This window comes from Monodon monoceros, unplaced genomic scaffold, assembly GCF_005190385.1.
Source record: "Monodon monoceros isolate NGI ecotype Baffin Bay Population unplaced genomic scaffold, NGI_Narwhal_1 Super_Scaffold_1, whole genome shotgun sequence".
Taxonomy (NCBI): Eukaryota; Metazoa; Chordata; class Mammalia; order Artiodactyla; family Monodontidae; genus Monodon; species Monodon monoceros.
The window spans coordinates 76,928,547-76,950,917 of record NW_021703765.1 but is presented as its reverse complement, the minus strand read 5'-3'; the positions used below and the strand labels follow the sequence as shown (position 1 = coordinate 76,950,917).

General features: G+C 48.5%; 1 protein-coding gene across 1 annotated transcript in view; it reads right to left on the bottom strand.

The window, feature by feature from the left end:
- Positions 1-1,329: 1,329 nt before the first annotated feature.
- SRRM4 (serine/arginine repetitive matrix 4) overlaps positions 1,330-22,371 on the bottom strand; it is a 158,988-nt gene continuing 137,946 nt past the window's right edge. The window contains exons 9-13 of the mRNA XM_029230401.1: positions 12,727-13,028; positions 9,481-9,672; positions 4,173-4,283; positions 3,395-3,535; positions 1,330-1,627 (exon numbers count right to left, since the gene is read on the bottom strand). Of these exons, the coding sequence (XP_029086234.1) occupies positions 1,330-1,627; positions 3,395-3,535; positions 4,173-4,283; positions 9,481-9,672; positions 12,727-13,028 (1,044 nt within the window). The remainder of the gene's footprint in view (positions 1,628-3,394; positions 3,536-4,172; positions 4,284-9,480; positions 9,673-12,726; positions 13,029-22,371) is intronic.

Below are 22,371 nucleotides of genomic sequence, written 5' to 3'. Positions count from 1 at the left end.
CATGGATGAAGCAGCTGGTGGTATTTGTGTGCTGGAGATCAACTTACCCTCGCTGCCCAGCCCTGGGCGGGGGAAAGTGGGGCGAGGGCAGAAATGAAGGTGGGGCTTTCCCGAGCTGATAAGAAACTCCGGAAACCAGTGCGAGCTGCGGAGCATCCAAGCCCCCTTCCCCCAGACTCGCTGCATTTGGATCTTTTCCCCCAAACCTGAGCTGCTGTGCCCCATCCTGGCAAGATTCCTGAAAGGCAAAGGAGGCGACTTAGGCTGAGGGTGGGTGGGTGCTGGGCTGCACTGGGGAGGATCCAGGCTGTGGCAGTCTGGGCAGCGGGGAGGGGGCAGGCAGGCGCCAACCGGAGGGTAAGTGCAGACTGGCTGGCGCTGGGGGCTGGCAGCGGGCCACGGCACTGGAGAACGCTCAGCAGACGGTCCCGCGGAATTAAGCTGCTGCCAGCTAACAGGGCTGAGGCAAATTTGGGAAGCGGGGCCGCAGACCAGGCTGTCCTGCTGTCCACCGTGTCCGTTCTCAGAGGTCGCCGGGTCCGTGTGAGCCGCCCAGAGGCATTTTGTGTAAACGGTGCGGTGGCCTCTCCCTGGCTAGAAACTACTGGGCCCGTCTTCCTGACCACGTGGAGGTACTGCGAGTGGCACACTGACCCCCTCCTTTTTGCTTCTACACTCACGGCCCGAGAGTCCATCTCCTATCTCCCGACACCTACCCCCAGCTGAAATGTCCATGACCCCTACCCACGTGTCTCCCTTTCTAGGACCCAACAGCCTTCTAGCTTTTGCTCTGGCCTATGTCGGGAGCTGAAAGGCCTGACCCCTCTCCTGGGCCCGAACTGCCCTTGGTCTCTTCTAACATCCACCCCTCACTCCCATCAGGGTCCACACACATGCAGCCATGAGACTGAATGAGAGGAGAATGAGGGCAGGTGTGAGGAAGCACACTGGCCTTCGTGTGCCACCTGCCAGCAGTGGGTGAGCAGAGCTCTCTCTACATTTTCCTGGCCTGACCCAAACTTTTGAGTCACGGACCCATCGCTTCTTACAAACCTTTGAGATTTCTCTGTGCCAACAGAAGGTGGTTCACTCCATATGCTCAGGCCTGAGTTGAGCCCCAGGGTGGTGTGGTGGAGGCTCCTAGGAGCTCGACATAGAGGCTGAAGCCCCCATACCCTCTTTTCCTCCCGCCCCCAGGGGAGCAGGAAGGACAGGGCCCAGGAGCCCTCAATGTCTATACCAAGGAGAAGGCAGGGTGGGCAGGGAGTGGGGGAGGCTGGCAGAGTGAAAGGGGCACCACAGGCAGCTGGCTCAAGGGAGGGCCTTTGCTTAGCGCCTTGTGCTGGAGTAGCTGTCCGCTGAGCTGTAGCTCCGGCTCCGGCTCCGGCTCCGGCTCCGAGAGCCCAGGCTGGGGCTGCGGGAGCTGCAGCTGCTGCTAGTGCGGGTCCGGCTGCGGCTGCGGCTGCGGCTGCGGCTGCGGCTGCGGCTGCGGCTGTGGCTGCGGCCGTGGCTCGGGCTCCGGGAAGAGCTTCGGCTGGCTGAGCGGCTGTACCAGGAGGAGGCGCTGCTGAGGCCGCTGGATGAAGAGGGGCTGGGCCGGTAGTAGGGGATGGGGCGTTTCCGGGCACTGCAGGGACCAGAGGGAGACGGCATGAGGGCAAGACTCCTCCCAGCCTCAATCCAGGGAGCACAGGCACTGTCCCAAGAGACATTTCCCAGCTCCTCAGGAAAAAAAATTCCCATACTCTTCCCTTGCAGTCCTGAGAACATCACGGAGATGCTTTCAGTCTACTGCTGATACGTTTTGAAAAGTCATACTCTCACTTTTTTTTTTTTTAAACACAGCAAGGCTGGGCTCAGGGAGAACCTCCAGCTGGCAACAGTTTTGTTTTGCTATTTTTATTTTTACTAGAACCTTCTATTTATGGCAAAAAGAAGAGGCTGATTTTCCACTCACTGTAGTGCATCAAGTTTCCTTTTGAAATAAATGTATGGACCTCTTAAAAAAAAAGCACATCTATTTACAGAAAATTAAGTAAATGGTACACTTAATAATCAGACAAGGCAAAAGTGGGGGATGGAAGTTTGGGAAACACTGAATGGGTTCATCATGATGGACTATTTGGGGTTGAGTATGGAAACCAGAGCGTCTTTTGAAAATGCAACTCTCTTCCTCTCAGCCTTCCTCCAAGTCCATTCCAAGGATACTTTCGAAAGTCAAGGCAGTGGGTGTAGGACTCCCTTCCTGCGTGCCAGGCCAAGGCAGGGTGTTCTGTGAGACACTTGAGAAGGCAATGCCATTACCCTGCCTTACTATCTGGGGCACAAGTTCTTCCTCCCCCCTTCACGTCATCTCCAGGGAGGAGGCGTGGGAGGCCAGGATCCTTGTGGGTCTCTGGACTGAGGAGCTGACCCTTGGATGACCAGGAGGTAGGCCAACCGATTGTCAAGAGCCATTTTTAGGGCAACATTCAGCCATTCTCTCCATTTCAAGGTCTGAGAAATTTGTGTCCATTTAGACCTCAGGCTTCTCTTGTAGGGCCTTTCTCGTCCAAGACTTTATCTGTTACAGGAATCTTTATCCATCTAGTCTGACCATTCAGTCCATCACAGTGGAACACAGTGGGTTCTAGTGTTCTGCATGTAAGTTTATAAACTGCATTCACATCTCTTTGCCCCTTTTCATTTCATCCTTATGATACTTCTGGGAGTTATTTCCTCCAATAGTTCATGGGTGAGAAAACTTAGATTCTGGGAGATGAAGAGACTTTCCCAGCTCACCTGGAAAGTGGCAGAGCCAACATTCCTCTCCAAAATAGTGCTCCTCCCCTTACCCACTAGGGCTCCCTCCCAGTCCTTTTGGCACCTAAACAATCCTGTTTGCCCTCCCTACACTTGGTTCAGGGTATAATTACCTATGGGTCTATTCAAGCCTTGCATTCGGGCTGTGGGTCTAAGGGCGGAGGTCTGTTGCCACCGCCTGGCTCCGCCCCCACGCAAAGTCCCGGTTCTGTTCCTTGCTTGGGTCCCCATTCCAAGGCCCGACCTCTTTCTATGGCCCAGCCCCGCCTCCCTCGCCCCAGCTGCAGGCGCATATTCCGGCCACACCCGATTCCTCCGGCTGGGCCCACCCCTTTGCCAGCCACTGCATTCTACCCAACCCCGCCGGCCTAGGCCCCGCCCCCTTCTTGCAAGCCCGCACGGCGGCTGAGGGTGCTGACTCGCCCGAGGCTTTGAACAGAAACTTCATTTCGGTGGCTGATGGGGGGCAGGGTGTCCCTGAGCTTCCACAATCCTGCAATCCAGCCCCAAGGAGGCCTGGGGAGAGTCTGAGACCCCAGCGGGTGGGAAGGGAGTGGAAGTGAGGGAGGAGGTGGGTGCCTCCTGGCTTCACCTCGTTATTCTCCGCGCCTCCAGGTGGCTCGGGGAGTCTCTCCGGCGCTTCCGCATGGGCGAGTAGGACCGACGTCTCCGCCGCGCTCGCTCGCGCTCCCGCTGCTGCGAATCCTTCTCGCTGTACTTGGGGTCCCGCTCCCTGAAGGGGTGCGGTGGGGATGTTACTGGGGAGCTGGGGCTGGCCTGGCTTTTCGGTGGGAGGGGGGCACTCACTTCCTCCTTACCTTTGCCCTCCCCCTCGCTGGGGCAGGGATGGGGTCTGCACGGGGCCCCTAGGGAGGTGGGAGGGAAAATGACACGGCTGTGGGGAGAGTCTGCATGGATGGGTGGGTACCCGGGGGCGGGGGAGGGCCTTGCAGCTGGACGTGTGTAGGGGTGTCAGCCTTTGAAGGTGGGCATTGCAGGGTGAGGATATGACTGTTAGGTGGGCCCAGGTGCCGAGTAAGAATCAGAACTGGGGGCTATGGACATAGGGATGAGGAGTAGTATTAGGTGTGCGAAGAGTCTGAGGGCTGGGGTGTGGCCGTTGGAGTGTTTGGGGTGAGTACATGAGAACGCTGGGATGTACTGGGGGCCTGACTGCCACTCCAGACACGGCAAAGGGAACCACTGTGATGCTGAGTCATCTCCCATCCGTAACCGGGCAGGGCTTGACCAGAGAGGAACTCGCGGGGCTTGGGAGACGCCCCAGAGAAGCAAGTCGAGGAGGCGATGCCAGACAGGCGGATCCGAGCAAAGGAGTGGGGACTGTGGGGCGGGGGGGGCGGGGTCGGTACCTGCTGGGACTGTAGCGGGAGTAGCTGGGGCTGCGGCGGGACCTAGAGCTTCTGCTAGGCGGGCTCCTCTTGCCAGAGTTGGAGGAATAGCTGGGAGAGCGGGAGGAGGACCTGGAAGAGAGGAGACAGCCTCTGAGGGGCCTGCTGAGCTCTGCCGGGCTTGCCCGGTCTGTCCAGCGTTTTATTCAGCTGGTCTCCAGGCCTTTTTATTTCTGGAGGCCAGGCAAAGGAACCAAGCCCTTACCTGAGGATGAAATCCCCTCCCTTTTGGATGGTTAATAATGATATCAACAACTTCCCCTTATTGAGTTCTTCCTCTCCTGGCCACGTGTTAGCTGTGTGACCTTTGGGCAGTTGATTTCACTTCTCTGGGCCACTACTTTCTGAGCTGTAAAATGGGGGTAATTGTACTCACCCCATAGAATTGTAAATTAAACGTGTAAATTAGGGTAAATTACTTAGCATCTTGGCATATAGTCAGCACACAGGAAATGTTTATTATTATATAAGTATTATACATTCTACTATGTGCCAGATTTTGAACTAATTTTTCTTATATCTTTATTGGAGTATAATTGCTTTACAATGGTGTGTTAGTTTCTGCTTTACATATATCCCCATATCCCCTCCCTCTTGAGCCTCCCTCCCACCCTCCCTATCCCACCCCTCTAGGTGGTCACAAAGCACTGAGCTGATCTCCCTGTGCTATGCAGCTGCTTCCCACTAGCCATCCACTTTACATTTGGCAGTGTATATATGTCCATGCTACTGTTTCACTTCGTGCCAGCTTGCCCTCCCCCCACTGTGTCCTCAAGTCCGTTCTCTACGTCTGTGTCCTTTATTCCGGCTCTACCACTAGGTTCATCAGCACCGGTTTTCTCGATTCCATACATATGCGTTAGCATGCGGTATTTGTTGTTCTCTTTCTGACTTGCTTCACTCTGTATGACAGACTCTAGGTCCACCCACTTCATTACAAATAACTCAGTTTCGTTCCTTTTTATGGCTGAGTAATATTCCACTGTATATATGTGCCACATCTTTATCCATTCATCTGCCGATAGACATTTAGGTTGCTTCCATGTCCTGGCTACTGTAAATAGCACTGAAATGAACACTGTGGTACATGACTCTTTTTGAATTATGGTTTTCTCAGGGTATATGCCCAGTAGTGGGATTGCTAGGTCATATGGTAGTTCTATTTTTTTTTTTTTTTTTGCTGTACGCGGGCCTCTCACTGTTGTGGCCTCTCCCGTTGCAGAGCACAGGCTCCGGACACGCAAGCTCAGCGGCCATGGCTCACGGGCCCAGCCGCTCTGCGGCATGTGGGATCTTCCCGGACCGGGGCACGAACCCGTGTCCCCTGCATCGGCAGGTGGACTCTCAACCACTGTGCCACCAGGGAAGCCTGGTAGTTCTATTTTTATTGAACTAATGTTTTGTGTATATTATCTTATTTAATCCTCAGCATTTCCTAGGGTTAGGTACTATTATCAATCCCATTCTACAGATGAGGACACAGAGGCAGAGAGGGATGATGTACTGGGTTGGCCAAAAAGTGCCTTTGCTTTTTAAGTAAAAATAAAAGACACATTGTTCATTTTCACCAGGAACTTTATTGAACAACATATTCACCCTTTTGTTCCACTACCTTCTGCCATTTTTCAGGCGACTTCATAATTCCATCTTCCCCAAACTTTTTATCGTTTTGAGCCAAGAACTGTTCCAGATGCCTTTTACAGTCTTCCAGGGAATTGAAATTTTTTCCATTAAGAGAATTTTGTAAAGACTTAAATAAATGGAAACCTGAAGGTGCAATGTCTTGTTCAAAGGTGGCGGATGAATCAGAACTTCCCAGCCAAGCTGTAACAGTTTTTGCCTGGTCATCAAAGACACATGTGGTCTTGCCTTATCCTGATGGAAGATTATGCGTTTTCTGTTGACTAATTCTGGATGCTTTCCATTGAGTGCTGCTTTCAGTCGGTCTAATTGGAAGCAGTACTTGTTGGAATTAATTGTTTGGTTTTCCAGAAGGAGCTCATAATAGAGGACTCTCTTCCAATCCCACCACATATACAACATCGCCTTCTCTGGATGAAGAACAGCCTTTGGTGTGGTTGTTCATTTCGCTCGCCCCGCGATCTCTTCCGCTCCAGACAACTGAACAATATCCACTTTTCAGCCCCCACCACAATTTGTTTTAAAAACGGAACGTTTTCATTACGTTTAAGTAGAGAATCACATACGGAAATATGGTCAAGAAGTTTTTTTTCCGCTTAACTTATGTGGAACCCAAACGTCAAAGCAATTAACATAACCAAGCTGGTGCAAATGATTTTCAACGCTTGATTTGAATATTTTGAGTATGTCAGCTATCTCCTGCATGGCATAACGCTGATTGTTCTCAATGAATGTCTCGATTGGGTCGCTATCAACTTCACTGGTCTACCTGACTGTGGAGCATCGTCCAGTGAGAAATCTCCAGCACAAAACTTCGCAAACCACTTTTGACATGTTCGATCAGTCACAGCACCTTCTCCATATACTGCACAAATCGTTTTTTGCATTTCAGTTGCATTTTTACCTTTCTTGAAATCATAAAGAATAGTATGCCAAAAAAGTTGTTTTTCTTCCATCTCCAATATTAAAATGGCTACACAAAAATTCACCGATTTTGATGTCTTTTTTTTGAAATTTTGAAACTTTATTTTTTTAAAGTTTATTTTATATATTTAATATAATTATATTTAATACTTTTATTAATTTTAATATATTGTTTTCCTTTTAACATCTTTATTGGAGTATAATTGCTTTACAATGGTGTTAGTTTCTGCTTTATAACAAAGTGAGTCAGCTATACATATATCCCCAAATATCCTCCCTCATGCACACTGATATGACAGCTGTCACATACACTCTAACAAAATTGTTTTGAATCAAGTTAAAGACAACTAAGTGCTACTAGAGCCATCTTACAGAAAAAACCAAACAAACCTTTTGGCCAACCCAATAATTTGTTCAAGGTCACTCAGCTGGTAAGGGGTTTGAATCCAGGTCTGTTTGGCTACAAAGTGCTCCTGACTTCTGCTAGATTGCACTGTTGTGCATCCGAATTACTAACCCCTATGCTATTTCCAGTCTTCTTCCCTCTTGCTAATGCCTCCCACGTTTAGAGAACGACTGCCTTGGTTTCTCCACCACTTTCCTAGGAACATCTACCCTTCTTTCTCAGTCTTTCAAATAATTTTCATCTCACAGTTGCTGATTTGATCTGCTAGTAGTTCCTGCCAGGGTTCAGAGGGATTAGGTGGCCATGTCTGTGTTCAGTGGGAAAGAGGGCTGTGATGGATTAGCAATGTCTGCTACAGGCACAGGAATGAGTAGGGGGGGACACTCTCTCATGCTCTGTTTTTGCCAGCTTTCCCTCACAGGAATGCTAGCAAAGTTTTCCCATCCTTTTCGGTTTGAAAAGAAGTCTTGCTCTGACTTGCCCTCACCCAGGTGTTCCTTAGCCCCTTCCTACTTTCTTAGGTGATCATAATAACCATTGCCTTGGGACTCTATTCTTACATGTTGCCCAGCGTGATGGAAGGAGTGTGGACAAGGAATAGCTCCTCCAGTCTTAGTGCCCTGGGACAGTGTCCAGCTATGGCCCCTGAAAAATTTGCTTTGCCAACTTGCTCTTTGGCTATATATTGAGAGACATTATAAAAAAGAGTTACGATGAAATAATGCTTTTGGACACTTTGAAAGGACGTCAGGCATTTCTATCCACTGTACCACATCGTGTCCCTTTTCTGTGGAGCCATGTGAATCATTTTTCATACTTAAAACTCAGAAATAACTGCTCTTCCAAGCAACTGGTTCAATTTTTATCTTTTTTGTTAATAATGTAAAGGGACAATTTCCCTTTTTGCTTTGTCTGCCAGGGAGCTCAGAGTCACATTTGCAGCACACCTCCATAGCAACAACCGTCATCCCTCGGTATCTGCGGGGGATTGATTCCAGGAGTCCCTGCAGATACCAGAACCTGCAGATGCTCAAGTCCCTTATATAAAATGGCATAGTATATTGAATACACTGGCCTTCCATAACCAGGGATGTGGAACCCACAGATACAGATGGCCAACCGTACAGAATGGTAGGACATGCCTTTGGGACTTAACCTTCCTCCTGATTTAATTTTATTTCTCTCAATTTTCCTTGTAGCCTGATTTGCTCTTCTACTTATGTCACTCCATCATGTTGAATATTTCTGTTAGCTTCCTTGCCTCCTTATTTTGAATGAACTGGTCTTGAGGTAACCACCTACGTAAGCAACGGTTTTTTGATACGGTTGCCGAAGAGGAATAGTTGGGTTGCTGTTGGAAGTTCTTATTTGTAGAGGGAAGCTGGACTCCATGAAGCTGTGGGTTGATTAGATTGGATGGAATCTTCCAATTCCTGAGATCGCATGTCTCTGCATTCTGCCATATCGTTATTCCACATGAGAAAATCAAACAATAACCAGGGGTTATTAGAATTGAGTGGTAAAGTGAAAAAAATGGGCACAACTCTTCTCCCTGTATCCATGCCCCTTGCGGTGTGATTTTACAGTTCCTCCCACTAAGAGGAGCAACCCTTGCATCTATCTGGATTGGTCCTCTGACTTGCAATGGCTAAGAAAACAGCTGAAGAGGTCATGCCTGTTCCAAGCCGAGGCCTTGCACACTACTTCTCTCTCTTGGAACCCTGCCATCACCATGTGAACAAGCCCAGACAAGCCTGCTGGAAGACGTGAGGCCACATGGAGCAGAGATGAATCAGCTGGGGTCATTCAAACCAGCCAGCCCCCAGACAACCCACCAGCTGATGGAAGACACATGCATGAACCCAAGAGAGAACAGAAGAACCACTCAGCTGAGCCCAGCCCAAACTGCTGATCCACTGAATCGAGAACCAAGGAAAAACTTATTGATAAGGATGCCACACTGGGGGGATAATTTTTATGCAGCAGAAGATAACTGATACACATGAATGCATCCTCATGCCAATAACAACAATCAAAACTGATATTATATTCCAAGTACTGATCTAAGTGTCTTATAGTCCTCAGAACAATCCTTCAGGGTAAGTATTGTTACGGTTTTCATTTTGCAGGGGAGGAAACTAAGGCTCAGACAGGTTAACTGACAACCAAGGCCGCCAGTGAGTAATAGATAGAATGGGCATTCAGACTCAAATCTGTTCCACTCCTGTCGCCTGGTGGTCAAACGACATCTCCAGTTACCTTAACAAGCTGCAGAGCCAAGGTCAAAATTGCACTCACCTTTTCCCAGAAGAGGTGGATCGGCTCCTGGTGTACCTGGGGGAGGCCCTGGGGTTTGGAGATCTGGAGGAGTGGGCACTGGCACAGGACGAGCTGCGGGAGCGCCCTCTCATGGGGGAGTTCCGGGCTGTGGGTGGGACCAAACTGGACTTCTTCACCTCGGTGCACTCCAGACATGGCGACTGGAATCCTCTGCAGAGGGGAGAATGGCTGTTAGCACTGGCCCGCCCGCTGGTCCAGGGCATCTTCAGCTGATACTCACCTCCGTACTTTGCCTCGGCTGTGGTGCTCTCAGAACCCCCCATCCACCTTTCCCCATCTTACTACCTCTGGAAAGACTTCCCAGACCACGGATGTTAGTGGAGCAGAGATAGAGTAGGACACATACCACAGGGTGCATGATGGGTATGATCAAATCACATGGTGGAAGATTTCGTCCCTTTCCAGTCCCTCTGATCATATGAATGAGAAAGCCCGGGTTGGGTACTAGGGGGTTTTTACTGTCTCTTTAATGCTTGCAATCTCCCAAAGAGAGAGAGAGCAGGCCTGAGACTCAGAACCTTGGGCAGGCAACTGTAACTAACCAGAATTAAATACAGTGATTGAATCATATGTATTTTCACAGGTGCATTCTATTGAGGACAGGTGATACAAATTTTCTATTTAAGATAGTACTACAAGTTTCCTTATATTAAAAAGTGAGTTTATTAAAGTAAATAAGAGTAACAGTAGTATCTGGATACAGAACGACTCAAGAAAGTGACATGTAGTTGGTTTAAGTTGGGAAACTGGCGTAGCCCATTTTGCAGATGGGGGACTGGAGACCCAAAGAAGGGTGGAGGCTTGTACAAATTCACCCAAAGCACAGGGTCCTGTCATATTCTCACCTTGCCTAGAACCATGCTGGGTTCCTGTTGGTTCTCAGTAAGGACATGCTCATTGGGACTGGGCCAAGGGTCAAGTCCAAATAACATTAATGTAGTTTCATCGTGACCCAGCCCCTGCCCATATGCCATTCTCAGCTCTGGCACTTCCCTCTCTTGACTCCAGCCATAATGGACTACTTGTCCCTCCTGGAATATTCCTATTCCCTTCCTTGTCTGCAGGCTTTAGAACATTCCCACTGCCTGGAACCCTCTTCACTTGACAACTCCTACTCATGGTTCAGGCTTTCGACCCCCTTAAGACTGGTTGTGTGACCTCCATTGTGTTATCAGAGCCCCCAGCCCCCAATGCCTCCCCCCACCCCTAGATGGCTCGCTTGGTCTTATAATTGTTGTCTCCCCCCGCAGACATGGAGCTCCCTGGGGACAGGACTCATGTCTCTCTGGACACTGTATCCCAGCACCAGGACAGAGCCTGAGACAAATGTCCTAGGTCATTGATAAATAGCTGTGGAATAAACAGGCTGAGCCCCTGCACATCCTGGGAGCTTCACAGCATCATCTCATTTAGCCCCCAACAACCCTAGGAAGTTGGCACTATTATTATCCCTTATTTACAGAGAAGACCCAGAAGGGTGAGTTGCTTGCTCACGGCCACCCAGAGTCTCAAACCCTGATCTGTCCAGCCCTGAAGCCCATGTCCCTGCTACCTTGCCAGCCCCTGCCTTTACTGTCTGTGGTTCCCCTGATTTAGAGCTGATGTCTCTTCCATTCTGCCCTCTGCTTATAGCTGACATGACATAAATAGCCACGGATTTAAAGATCATTTTTACTTCACAGTGAAAGGCTGGGTCTAAGTTACTTAATTTGCATAGATCAGATTAAGCAGGTAACTGCTAAATGCCGTTCAGGCTTAAATCCAGTTCTGGAGACAGATCTGTGTTTCAATCCCGGTGTCCGCCCTTATTAAGTGAGGTTCTTAACTGCTCTGAGCTTGTTTCACCATCAGCTAAAAAAGAATTATAACAGAACCTATCCCATAAAGGTTTTAGAAGGAGTTTAGGAAGATTATCTATGGAAAGCACCTGGCATAGTACCTCAGGGCTCCATAAATACTAGCTGCCATTATTATTGTTGTTGTTGTTGTTGTTGCTATTCTCAGTATTTCCTGCATAACAGCCCTGAAGTATATGAGTAGATATCTGGGAACATCACTGCCTGTTCTTGGAGACATGGACATTTGCTCCGACCCAGCCCTGGCTCCCAGCCGAGCTTGGGTGTGAACTGAGGCCAGGGATGCCCCGAGGCAGGCAGATCCATCCCTCTCCACCCTCTCACCACCGGCAACCACTCATCTTTTCACCATTTCCATAGATTTGCCTTTTCCAGAATGTCATGTAGTTGGAATCGTAGAATATGCAGCCTTTTCAGATTGGCTTCTTTCTATTAGTAACATGGATTTAAGTTTCCTCCCTGTCTTTTCATTGATTGGTAGCTTGTTTCTTTTTAGTGCTGAATAGTATTCCATTGTGTGTATGGACCACAGTTTATTTATCTATTCACCTACTGAAGGATATCTTGGTTGCTTCCAAAGTTGGGCATGAATAAAGCTGCTATAAAAACATCCATGTGTAGGTTTTTGTATGGACATAAATTTTCAATGCGTTTGGGTAAATACTGTGGTATACTTTAAAATGACAGTGACTTTAAATGTTAGACTTTCTCCTCTGATTATTGGTAAACTGATATCTGTTTTTTCCTGCCCAGCCTCCATCCCTCCTCCTGATAACAGTACCCTGCTTTTCCTTCAGAGAACCAGACATTCCCCAGTTTTAGTGTACATGGGAAGACTCATTAGCCCTGATGGTGGCATATGACAAGTTCTAGCCAAGAATACTGCATCCCCTGGGCAGTGTGATTGGTCTAGTGTGGGCAGATGACCCAAGCTGGGCCAAGCAGAGTCAATGAGCACTTGCCCTGATATTCTGCTGAAATTCTCGGGAAAGAGGCATTTTCCTTCCATTGGCTGGCTAGACCGATAGAATGTTAACTGGATGGCATCTTTGCCAATGCTTTGGGAGGATCTGCTTGAAAATAAAGCCAAGAGAGGGGGAAGCAGAACTGAGAGATGTAATAGGAAAGACAGATTCCTGATGACATATTTTTTGAGACCCTGGATCCAGCTATACCTGAAGCTGATCTCCTTGGATAGTTTTTTCAAAAATGATGCCAATCTCTCTCTCTCTCTCTCTTTCTCTCAAATAAAAGAGCTGGAGTCTGTGTGTGTGGTGTAGTGCTAGGGTGAGAGACTGAGATTGTGGAGCTCAGGCAGGACCCCCTCCTGCCACCCAGGTGCACTGACCTTGACTCTCTGCCCCTGCTGGTGGGGGAGAGATTCTCCAAAGCGGCCCCCTCGTTCTGGGGGGAGGAGGTGGTGAAGGAGTTCCCTGAATCAGAGGTGTTGCCGCTGTTGGGGCCCCGGCTCTTGCTCAGGCCCCCAGTGGGGCTCTCCTTCTCCTGACTCCGAGACCTGGCTGAGCTGATCTGCATGGAGGGTGGCGAGGAGGTGTCATTGCCCGAGTCATACTCCTGGGAGCGTCCTCGGGACGTGGCGAGCAGCCTGGCAGTTCTGGTAAAGAGGGTAGCAGCCCCCGGCCCAGTGATCTGAAAGCAAAAACACCCGTCGGACACTGCTGCGCGCTGGGTCTGCGGGCTGTGTCTAAATAACCAAGAAATGTTTACCATCATGATGCACTGTAACGAAAGGAAAGAGAGAGAGGAGAGGAAAGAAGAGACGCCAAAAAACAAAAGCACAAATTCCTGAAAGAATACCACAGAAAGGAGATCTTTTTTTTACCCCCTGCTAGGATAACTGGAAGATTTAGGTATCATGCAGAGAAAAAAGCATGCGATCCAGATTAAACAAAAGAAAAAGGAAATTATACAAAATTTAATTTCTAAGGAATTAAACAAAAGCAACAACTTAAGAGGGGGGGGGTGTAAACACCCTTAACCTAAAACAATAATAAAAATAAAGAAAAGTGGGGGGAAAGAAAGGAGGCTATGGGCCTGAAAAAATATATCTTGAAACTTAAGAACAAAAAAAGGAGATAAAGCCAAAAATTTAAACGTCAACCAAATGCTCAACAAATTTGACTTTTTTTTTTTTAAAGAAAAAGTTGCCCGAATAGAACCCTAAACAAATATCACATGGGGGAAAGAAATGAAATAAAGATGAGAGGTTTTTTTTAATATAAAGTCAAGGTCACAAAATGATATTTTAGTAGTTTTCAACTAAAGGGGAAAAGAAAGAGGGGACAAAAAATAAAAAATGGAAGTCAAACTGTCTGACGGAAAACAAATAAAAAAAAGCTCTCTACGGATATCTGCGTGTGTCCTTTTCCCCCTGGAGAAGGTAGCTAAGGCGCTCGAGTGGCTTCTAATAAATTCTCTCATGTCTTTGCGGATTATATCCACTTACCAAGCAAGAACTCCTCCTTTAGTAGGTAGGTAAGGTGTAAGAGAAAGGGAAGAGCGGGCAAGGTGAGTCCATCATTAGAGTCGCAAATGACAAGAAAAAACACACACCTTTCTGTACATCCTCACACTTGGCCCTGAACTTTGGGTTTTGGGTTTTCAGTGTTCTTGACAGGTGAAGCATCACTTCTGGTTGGCTTTCTCAGTAACGGGACCTCAAGCCATCAACACTAACCTCATCAGTCCCTTAATGCCCAAGTTGGATCAAGAAACCCTTGCTGACAATGCAGATGGCGGCTAGAGTTCGCATCAATCTAAGGTGTCAAGATGGGGGGCGGGGAACAGGGAAGGTGTGCTTGTGACAAACGGCTTTGGGAGGGGCTGCCTTGGGGTGCCTGGGAATGAGGAGAGGTCCCCAGGATCCTGTGTGGGGCTGATCTAGGACAGATGAAGGAGTAAAGGAGGCGAGGGAGAGACAGCCCTCGGGAAGGCTATGGTGTATTTAGAAGTACAATGGATCGTTTTCTTTAAATGTTCAGACCAGTCTCACAGCTGGGATGACATAGTGGGTTTGGTTCTGGTCCCCCAACAATACCATGCTTAGATGTGGGCAAGATGGACCTCTGCCCTGGGTCTCCTCCAGCAATAACCATCCCCTTGGGGTGAGAAATCTGTGGGGCTGAGAAGGCACCACCTGTAAACCACTCCCCCTGAAATGACTCTCTGGGGACCTGAAATCCCAGAATTCTCTTTTTAAATGACCCCTGGGTCCCCTTCCAGGGTCTCTGCAGGATCATCCATGGATCTATTCTCCCAGGGGTAGACCATGCTTCAAGTGTGCACATTCCTAGGTCAAAGTGTGGCCATTTGAACAGAAGTTGGATGTTCAGGCTTAGGTGTCCGTGTGCTTGGGTGGGAGGTCCATCACGGTGCTGGACAGTGCAAGGACACGGGGGGAGAATGGGAGGGGCCAGGGCCTCGGGGCAGTTTCTCCCTACACTGTCATGTTGTGGCCTGGCGCTCCGAGGGGTCCAAGATTCTAAATCCAAATCTGACTTTCCAGATCATTTCGAAGGTATGTTTGCCAAGATAGGAGAACCTATTTCATCTAAGTTTGATGGCTTGATTTATAAACATTTGCATATATAGTGTGTGGCTCTCCTTCTATGCGCTTGTCCCAGGCCCTGCAAATATTAATGTAGGCCTCACCATCAAAAGCCTGCTTCTCCCACCCAGTTTCTCCCATGCACCTTGGGCCTAAAGAAGGGGGACTTCTGGGCTTTCTTAAGGAAACCCTTCTGCCTTCTCAGCAGCTGGTCATGAGGGTGAGACACAGAGACAACGGAACTGTGAGAATAACAGTGATGACTCCACCAGCTCAGGATATCAGCTCCTGGAGCTGGGGAGGTGGGACTTCCTTTGTAGATTCTCCCAGGAGGCTTTGCACACAGACAAGGTGGTGGTCCAGCTTTACCAAGTTCCACCCAGCGTGGCTGCCACTGTACATGCTTGGCAATCTGGCTAGCTTTGCTCTGGGACAAGGGACCTCAAAATAAGGTTGCCCAAGTGGGGTTTTCTAGTGTGAGACTTCTTTAAAAATTAATGTAAAGGCCCTTTTTCCATTCAGCTCCTTTCTGTCTTGCAGTTTGCAAGTTGGATGCCATATCCTTCCCACCTCTGAGAGTTCAATGGCTACATATGTATTTCCACCACCTCTGTCAGGAATGACAAAGCATCGTGCCAGGCAATTAGATCCTGGGACCTGGGCTCTCAGGCTGGGGCTTGGTCTGGGGATGGGCTCATGGAATCTTTGTCTCAGAGACAGTGAATGTTTGGTAGCCAGTATATCACAAGTGACTCAGGTGAGCCCCTCCTGGAAGGAACCAGGCTGGACCATGAATACAATGGTTTCCAGTATCCTATGGCTTTTGCTACCTGGAGGCATCCAGTCTGGGCCTTTCTCTGCCCAGGTACTTGTTTCCACCCTGACTACTAATTTCAAAGGATATGTCCTGGTGCATCAGGAGTCCCCAGGGGGAAGGATCTCCTGAACATAAGGCCCCTCGGGGCTCGTGGATATAGAAGGGGACTTTGCCTTTTTCACATTCTCAACCCCACATCCTGAGCTCACAGGGACACTTTCAGAGTGTCGCTACCTGACCACGACCACTATCCACGTGCAACTTGTGTGATCAGAACTGAGAAGTCTCTAAGGCATCATGCTCTCCCATCGTCACGAAAAACAGAGATAAATGTACTACTGAAATGTCCTCATTGGGTTGACCCTGGGGCTTGAAAATACCAACCTCTCCTGCTTGTTTAAAAGTCCCATTTCTTTGGGTGAATCTAAATTCTTTGACATGCGTGACAGTGCCGACACTTCACAGCTCAACCCTGTGTCCTTCACAAACCTCATCTCTTCCATATACCCGCCCCCCCCCACTCTGGCCCCCACGACCTTAGGCCAATCGATTAGAAAGTTTTCTTGGTTCTACCACCACATCTTGCTCTCCCAACCCCAGGCCATTTGCCTATGCCATTTCCTCTGCCTAGAACACTGTTCCCCTCTTCCTCACTTCACATGGCTAAATTTATTCATCTTCCAGTTTACATATCACCTCCTCTTGAAAGCCTTCTCTGAGCTCCAGGCCAGGACAGCACAAAACTCTCTACTTCATTCACTCTAACATTCACTCTTTCATTCATTCACTCATTCATGAGTGGCTTCTGTCTGCCACAGCACTCTTACTGGGGCGAGGGGGCAGTAATTGCTTGTTTTACCTCCTGTCTCCATCTGGATGGGCTGAAAGTTGGGGTCTTGAGACCAGCTCAGGGCTGGGCATGTGAGCCAGAGAGAACCTCTAGAATAAAGTTTTAGGTCCAGGCCAGTGGCAAAGAGAAGGAATGCCCTCCGCTCTTCCTCCTGGCCCTCATCAGACCTAGGACCCTCAGAGAAAGCACACAGGAGCCCAGTCTACACATGCTCAACAGCATAAGTTCCAGGCTAAGGTGAGAAGTTCCTGACCCGAGGAGCCTTCCAGATGAGACAAGCGGTGTTGGGTCTCCTTACTTCCTTTTCCACCTTCTGCTATTCTGGGAGGTCGGGTTAAGAGATGAAATGGGTCTGGCCTCTTGCACGCAACAGGGCTGCTGGCCCATGCAGTGACTTTGCTCGGGTGCTAGAACGGTGCTCCCCCTGGGTCAGGAACTCAAAAATGGTGCCCCACTCTGGCCAGACAAATTAGAAAAGAGGTATACCTTTCTCTGGGCTGAAGCAGCCCCACATCGGTTTTCACAGCTGGCTCGACAAATGGAGGGTCGGTGGAGTGTAACTCCAAGGCCAGTCACCCTTGGACAGGGCACAACCAGCGTAACATGACATGCCTAGCAGGTCCTGGAGACACAAATCTTCTCCCCCTGTTCGGCCTGCTTTAAGGATTACTTTGAGGGCCGCGGGAAGGGGTGGTGGCCCGAAGACTTTCATTCCTGCTTCCTTCAGCTGAACTCTATTTGGTTTTGTCTTTACCAGTCTTGATGGGCTCTATCTCTGTTTCCAGGTGATAGAAACATTTTCATAAACTCAGTAGGGATGTCTGGATCGTTTAATGGCCTCTTAGCCTCAGATTCCTCCTTCTCCAGAGCTCTCCAGTCACTCCACACACGGAGGAAAGACACAACGGAGGGGGGCCAAAGGCAGACTGTGGGGTGTGTGTGTGAGCGTGCGTGTGTGTGCGTGCGTGTGTGAGTGATGCCATGATAATGCAGGGGAGACCTTCATGAAGTCAAGGACTTTATGACAGGCAGACGACAGAGGCCTCTGTGCGCTCGCCTCCCATCTCTAAGTGTCTCCTTCCTCGTCAGATGTTCACTCCCACTCCGCATGGAGGATGCAGACTGCTGCCCACTGGCTGCTGGCGTGACAGGATGGCTCCCCCGCTTTCCTCCCCGTCTCCTCATTTAGATAACAGGCCACTCACAAGTTGTCTTTGACGAGCTCTTCTTCATCCACTGGAAATTTCTCTTCTATGCACATAACTGCTCTCTGCCCCTGTATCCCCAGCTTAGCTGCAAAACGGTCTTCAAGAGGCCCGCTGGGAGGAGTCATCCTAGACCCACTTTTGTCCAGGAACAATGCCCTCATGGTACACGGGACCCCTGTCTAAGACCTGGGACCCTCATACCAGGGCTCTCTTCTGTGGTCCACTCTGACCCCTTCCTCCATCCCAGACTTGCCCTTCTTTTTATGTCTTCACAAAGGCCTGCTTTTGGGGCTTGGCACAAAAATTCAGCCCCTGTAAGATTTGCTTAATCACCAAGTGAAATGCACCTGTCTTCATATGGTTCTCCTAGAAACTGAGATAGGAATTTCAGTGCTGGCCGTTTCTTTGAGGGCAAGGAACCTCAGTAGGAGAGTGGGGGCAATGAACAGGGGAGAGAAGGAGCCAGATGAAGATGCGTTATCAAGCCAGCTGCCACAGAGGGCTTCTGGAGGACACCCTGGGAGCCAAGGCAGAGCCAGCTCCAGAGTTAACCCCAACCAGGGAGGGAGCTGTGATATTTATACACCAGTTCCCTGCCACTCATGGGTTAAAGGCTGCACCCAAAGGGTGTCAATTCTCTAGTAGGTCCAAACTGCCACCCAGCCAAACAAAGTGGTCTTTGGCAGCCAGAGAACATTACCTGGAAGCTGGAAGCTGGCAGTGTGTGAAGTGGGGAGGGGGAGGGGATATAAACGGACAGCATCTGTCTCAACACCCCAAACCACCACTAGAAAACGGACGGGCCAAGTTATACATTGTTTCAGATATGCTTTCTTTAGCCCATTTACCGGCTAAACAAATTTATGTTCGACAATAAATTTGAATGAACTGTCAGCATTGTAGAGTGGGGCAGGTCCACATAACAGCCCATTTCTACTTCATGCCGAAAAATGAGAGAATCTGGCAAGATTGAGTCGACATTCCTGCTTGGTAATAATTGGCTTGTGAGTAATCGCAGCTGCCCCTTTTGGAAGGAGCACAAGCTCTCCCGGCCCCAGGCCTTACGGGTTCCCTGCTGCTTGTATCTATTAGCTGCCTGGCCCTTGAGACAACTAAGTTTGTGACCCTCTGTTCTAAGTGTTCGCCGCTACCCGGATCTAGCTGAAAGCAGCACAGACACGGTGCAACCTGTATGTTTCATCTCTCCCTTCCATCTTCCCCATCTCTGCCCTTTCGAACCCTCTTGGACTTTGTCAATGAAAGGAACCGGGAGACAGAGTCATGAAGCCATATCCAGACCTCAGAGCTATTACAAGCTTTTCCCTTCTGGGTCAGGATTGCTAATCTCAGATTTTTTTAAGGACAAACTGGTTTTCACAAACTCACGGCCACTGGGAGAAAACAAACGAATACGTTCCCTTTATTCTCTTAGCCCCTGCCAATGTGAAGTTCCAGTTTGTTTGGTTTTTTTTCTTTTAAACTCATAAGCTTGCCTATTCTCCTTTTTCCTTAATATACTCAGCGTCAACATTTGGGTTTTTCTAATAAGTAATTAAATCCCCCCACCATGAACTCCAGCTCCTGGTGTCTCACTGGGAGTTTCTCTCAGCCCTCCAGGGAAGCCGGCACTGTTATTTATTGTTTTTGTTTCAAATCATTATTTAATCCAGAACGGGGGAAAAGGCAACCTCTCACACTTCAAAATTTACTTTCGGCTGAATTCCGAGATCAAGAGACAGCACAGCCTAATAGGTTACAAAAATACAATCAAGAAGAGAATTCCAATTAAACTGAACAAGTCCATTTACTGAGCTTCAAATGGCTCCATGGAGAGAGATGGCTATACATTTTTTTTCCCTCCCTGCCATATGGGGGACTGGAAATTCTCATGTGAATGTAGAGCTGCATGGCAGAGCTTTTAGCTAGAGGGTTCTGCTTATTCCTTTTTTTTTTTTTAAACCTTTTGTTTCACAAAGACATTAAGTTTATTTTCCTCATTGTTGTTCATCTTCCTTTGCACATTAATCAGGAAGACATCAAAAGACTGGATTCATTGACCTGTTAGGAGTTCATTAGAGAGGGGGAGGAACGGAGAAAGACAGGGATCTGCTGAGGATGTTGGGAAGATGACAAAGTCCTTTAGGGCTGGGGTGGTCCCACAGGGCTGTGCACTGAAGTTGACCTTGGGCCTGGGGCCAGATGTCTCTCCTTCCCTCCGTCAGGAAGCTGAAGGGGACCAGCAGCTTCAACCTCATCATTTCTCGGAAGCCCCTTTTGAGGGCCCTCAGCCCACCTCTTCTTGAACATTTCTACATGGATCCAGTCAGGCAAAATTTTCACCAGTCCAAATTGAAATGAGAAAAAAAAAGTTCAGTGGAATGAGTTTTTCATCCAACGAAATGCATTTGATTTAAAGGCTCATCCTTTCTTCTGAGGCCGTGTCTATTCTTCCTCTTCAGATGGTAAATGTCCCTTTCAGTATAGAAAATGGTGGTTTTCTTTTTCCTGTTCTTGCTTGGCAAAAGTAAAAGTTGACAATGCTATTCCGTTTTCCATTTAAAAAGAATAACTGGTCCCGCAAATGCCTCAGTCTCACGGCCCCCTGCTTCCGCATTTTAGTCCCTTTGTTCTCTAAGCGGCAATGAATGGCATTGGATTAGCGAGTCTCCTAGTTTGGGCAAGAGCTCACTTTTGCAGAATGTACGTGAGAACCTGGGTCAGAGGTGGGAAGGCTGGACCCTCCATACATGCTCCCTCAGCCTCATTTCCCCTGCCTTCAAAATAGGAGGCATATCCTGCCATTCTCCTAGAGTGGTTCTGAGGTTCACCTGAGATCTTGGATATGATTACGCTTTTTGAGCCCAGAGATACTTCAAAAACATCATGTCTGCTTTTACTGGGAGCAAGTTTAATTCAGCCATTATGACGACAAATCAATAACACGAGCAACTACTGTATATTGAGGGTTATGTCCCAAGCATCAGGCTAAGTTTTGCTCATGAAACAGAAGCTGCATGAGGGTAGAAATCTCCTCTGTCTTGTTCACTGCTATTCACCCAGTGCCTGGCACATAGTAGGGGCTAATAAATGAATGGATCCCTTATCTCATTCCACCCTCACAACCGCTCTGTGCAGTAAGTATGCTTATTAGTTAAAGGTACAGATGAGGACACAGAGGCCCAGCGAAGTGAAATGACACAAGGGAAGTCAAGTAATTAAGCACCTGGACTCTGAGGGTAGACTTTCTGGGTTGGAATCCTAACTTCTCCATTTAACAGCTGTCTTTTACTTAAGTTTTCTAGGCTGCGGTTTCCTCATTGTAAAATGAGGATACTAGCGGAAGATCCCCTGAAAGGCTATTATAAGAAATGCATGAAATGACACATGTAAAGAACTCAGCCTAGCGCCTCGCACATAGTAGGTGCTCAGGAAGCATGAGTTATGGCTGTTATCCAGTCTCATAGGGAGATGAAATCAAGAACTCTGGAGTATCCGAATCTGCTTCAAAGCTCCTGTCTTCATCACTGTCACCTCCTGCTTCCTACTATTCACAAGTTTCATGAGGTCCTCTTTTACGGAGCCCAAGTTTTGCCTTTTTTTTTTTTGCCGTATCTGTGCTGATTTTTGTTGGCAAGGGTTATGTGGCAGCTGTTGGCTTGCTAGAGGCAGAAGGAGGAGAAAGGAGGAGACTGCCCTCTCCTGGGTCTAATTTCAGTCTTGATCAGCCCCCTTTAGATTCCCCCTCCAATTAGGATAGACCTCACAGAGAAGCCCCTGCTACAGGACAGGGCGTGGCCAGACCTTGGGGCCACCAACCTCTCTGTCATCCAATAGGCCCTCTGGCTATCACAGTAAGCTTCTGAGATACAAGCCATGATTCATACCAGCTCCCCTTCCTACTCATTGGGCTACTGACCTAAGTCACTTCACCTCTCTGAGCCTCAGTTTTTCCATCTGAAAAATGGTGATAATGATGGCGTCTACTTCAAAGAACTGTTTTGTGAATCAAATGAGAAAAAAAAAAACTGTGTAAAGTATGTGACAGTGCCTGGCACACAGTGGTATTTAGCTATCTCAGTAGCCATCTCAATTGGGTGAACTCCTACTCATCCTTCAAAGCCCAGCTCACATGTTCCTTTATTTGTAAAGTCCTCTCAGACACCAAGATCTCTCAGACATTGGTCCTTCCTCTGTGGTCCTACTACATATTGTACTTGCTTCCGTCACCTCCAGGGGTGATATTCAAAATATTCAACAACTGGTTGAGTGTGGGTACTGCCCCATCTGCAGGTAGCTGGCCTTGGCACTGAAGGGCTGCCAGGTATCACCGTTTATCTGCTGGACTGTGAGAAGGTCCAGAAGGTACCAGAGGAGGGAAGGGATGGCTTTGTTGACTGGGGGATGGGTGGTGACAGGGTCTGTTTATCAACTGGTGTGCAAGTATTTGAATATTTGAACAGTGGAGGAGTACTAGTGTTCACCGACTCAGTCTCAGCCCTAATGACAACGCTTATCCCACTGTATTGCAGCCTTCTGTTGACGGCTAGATG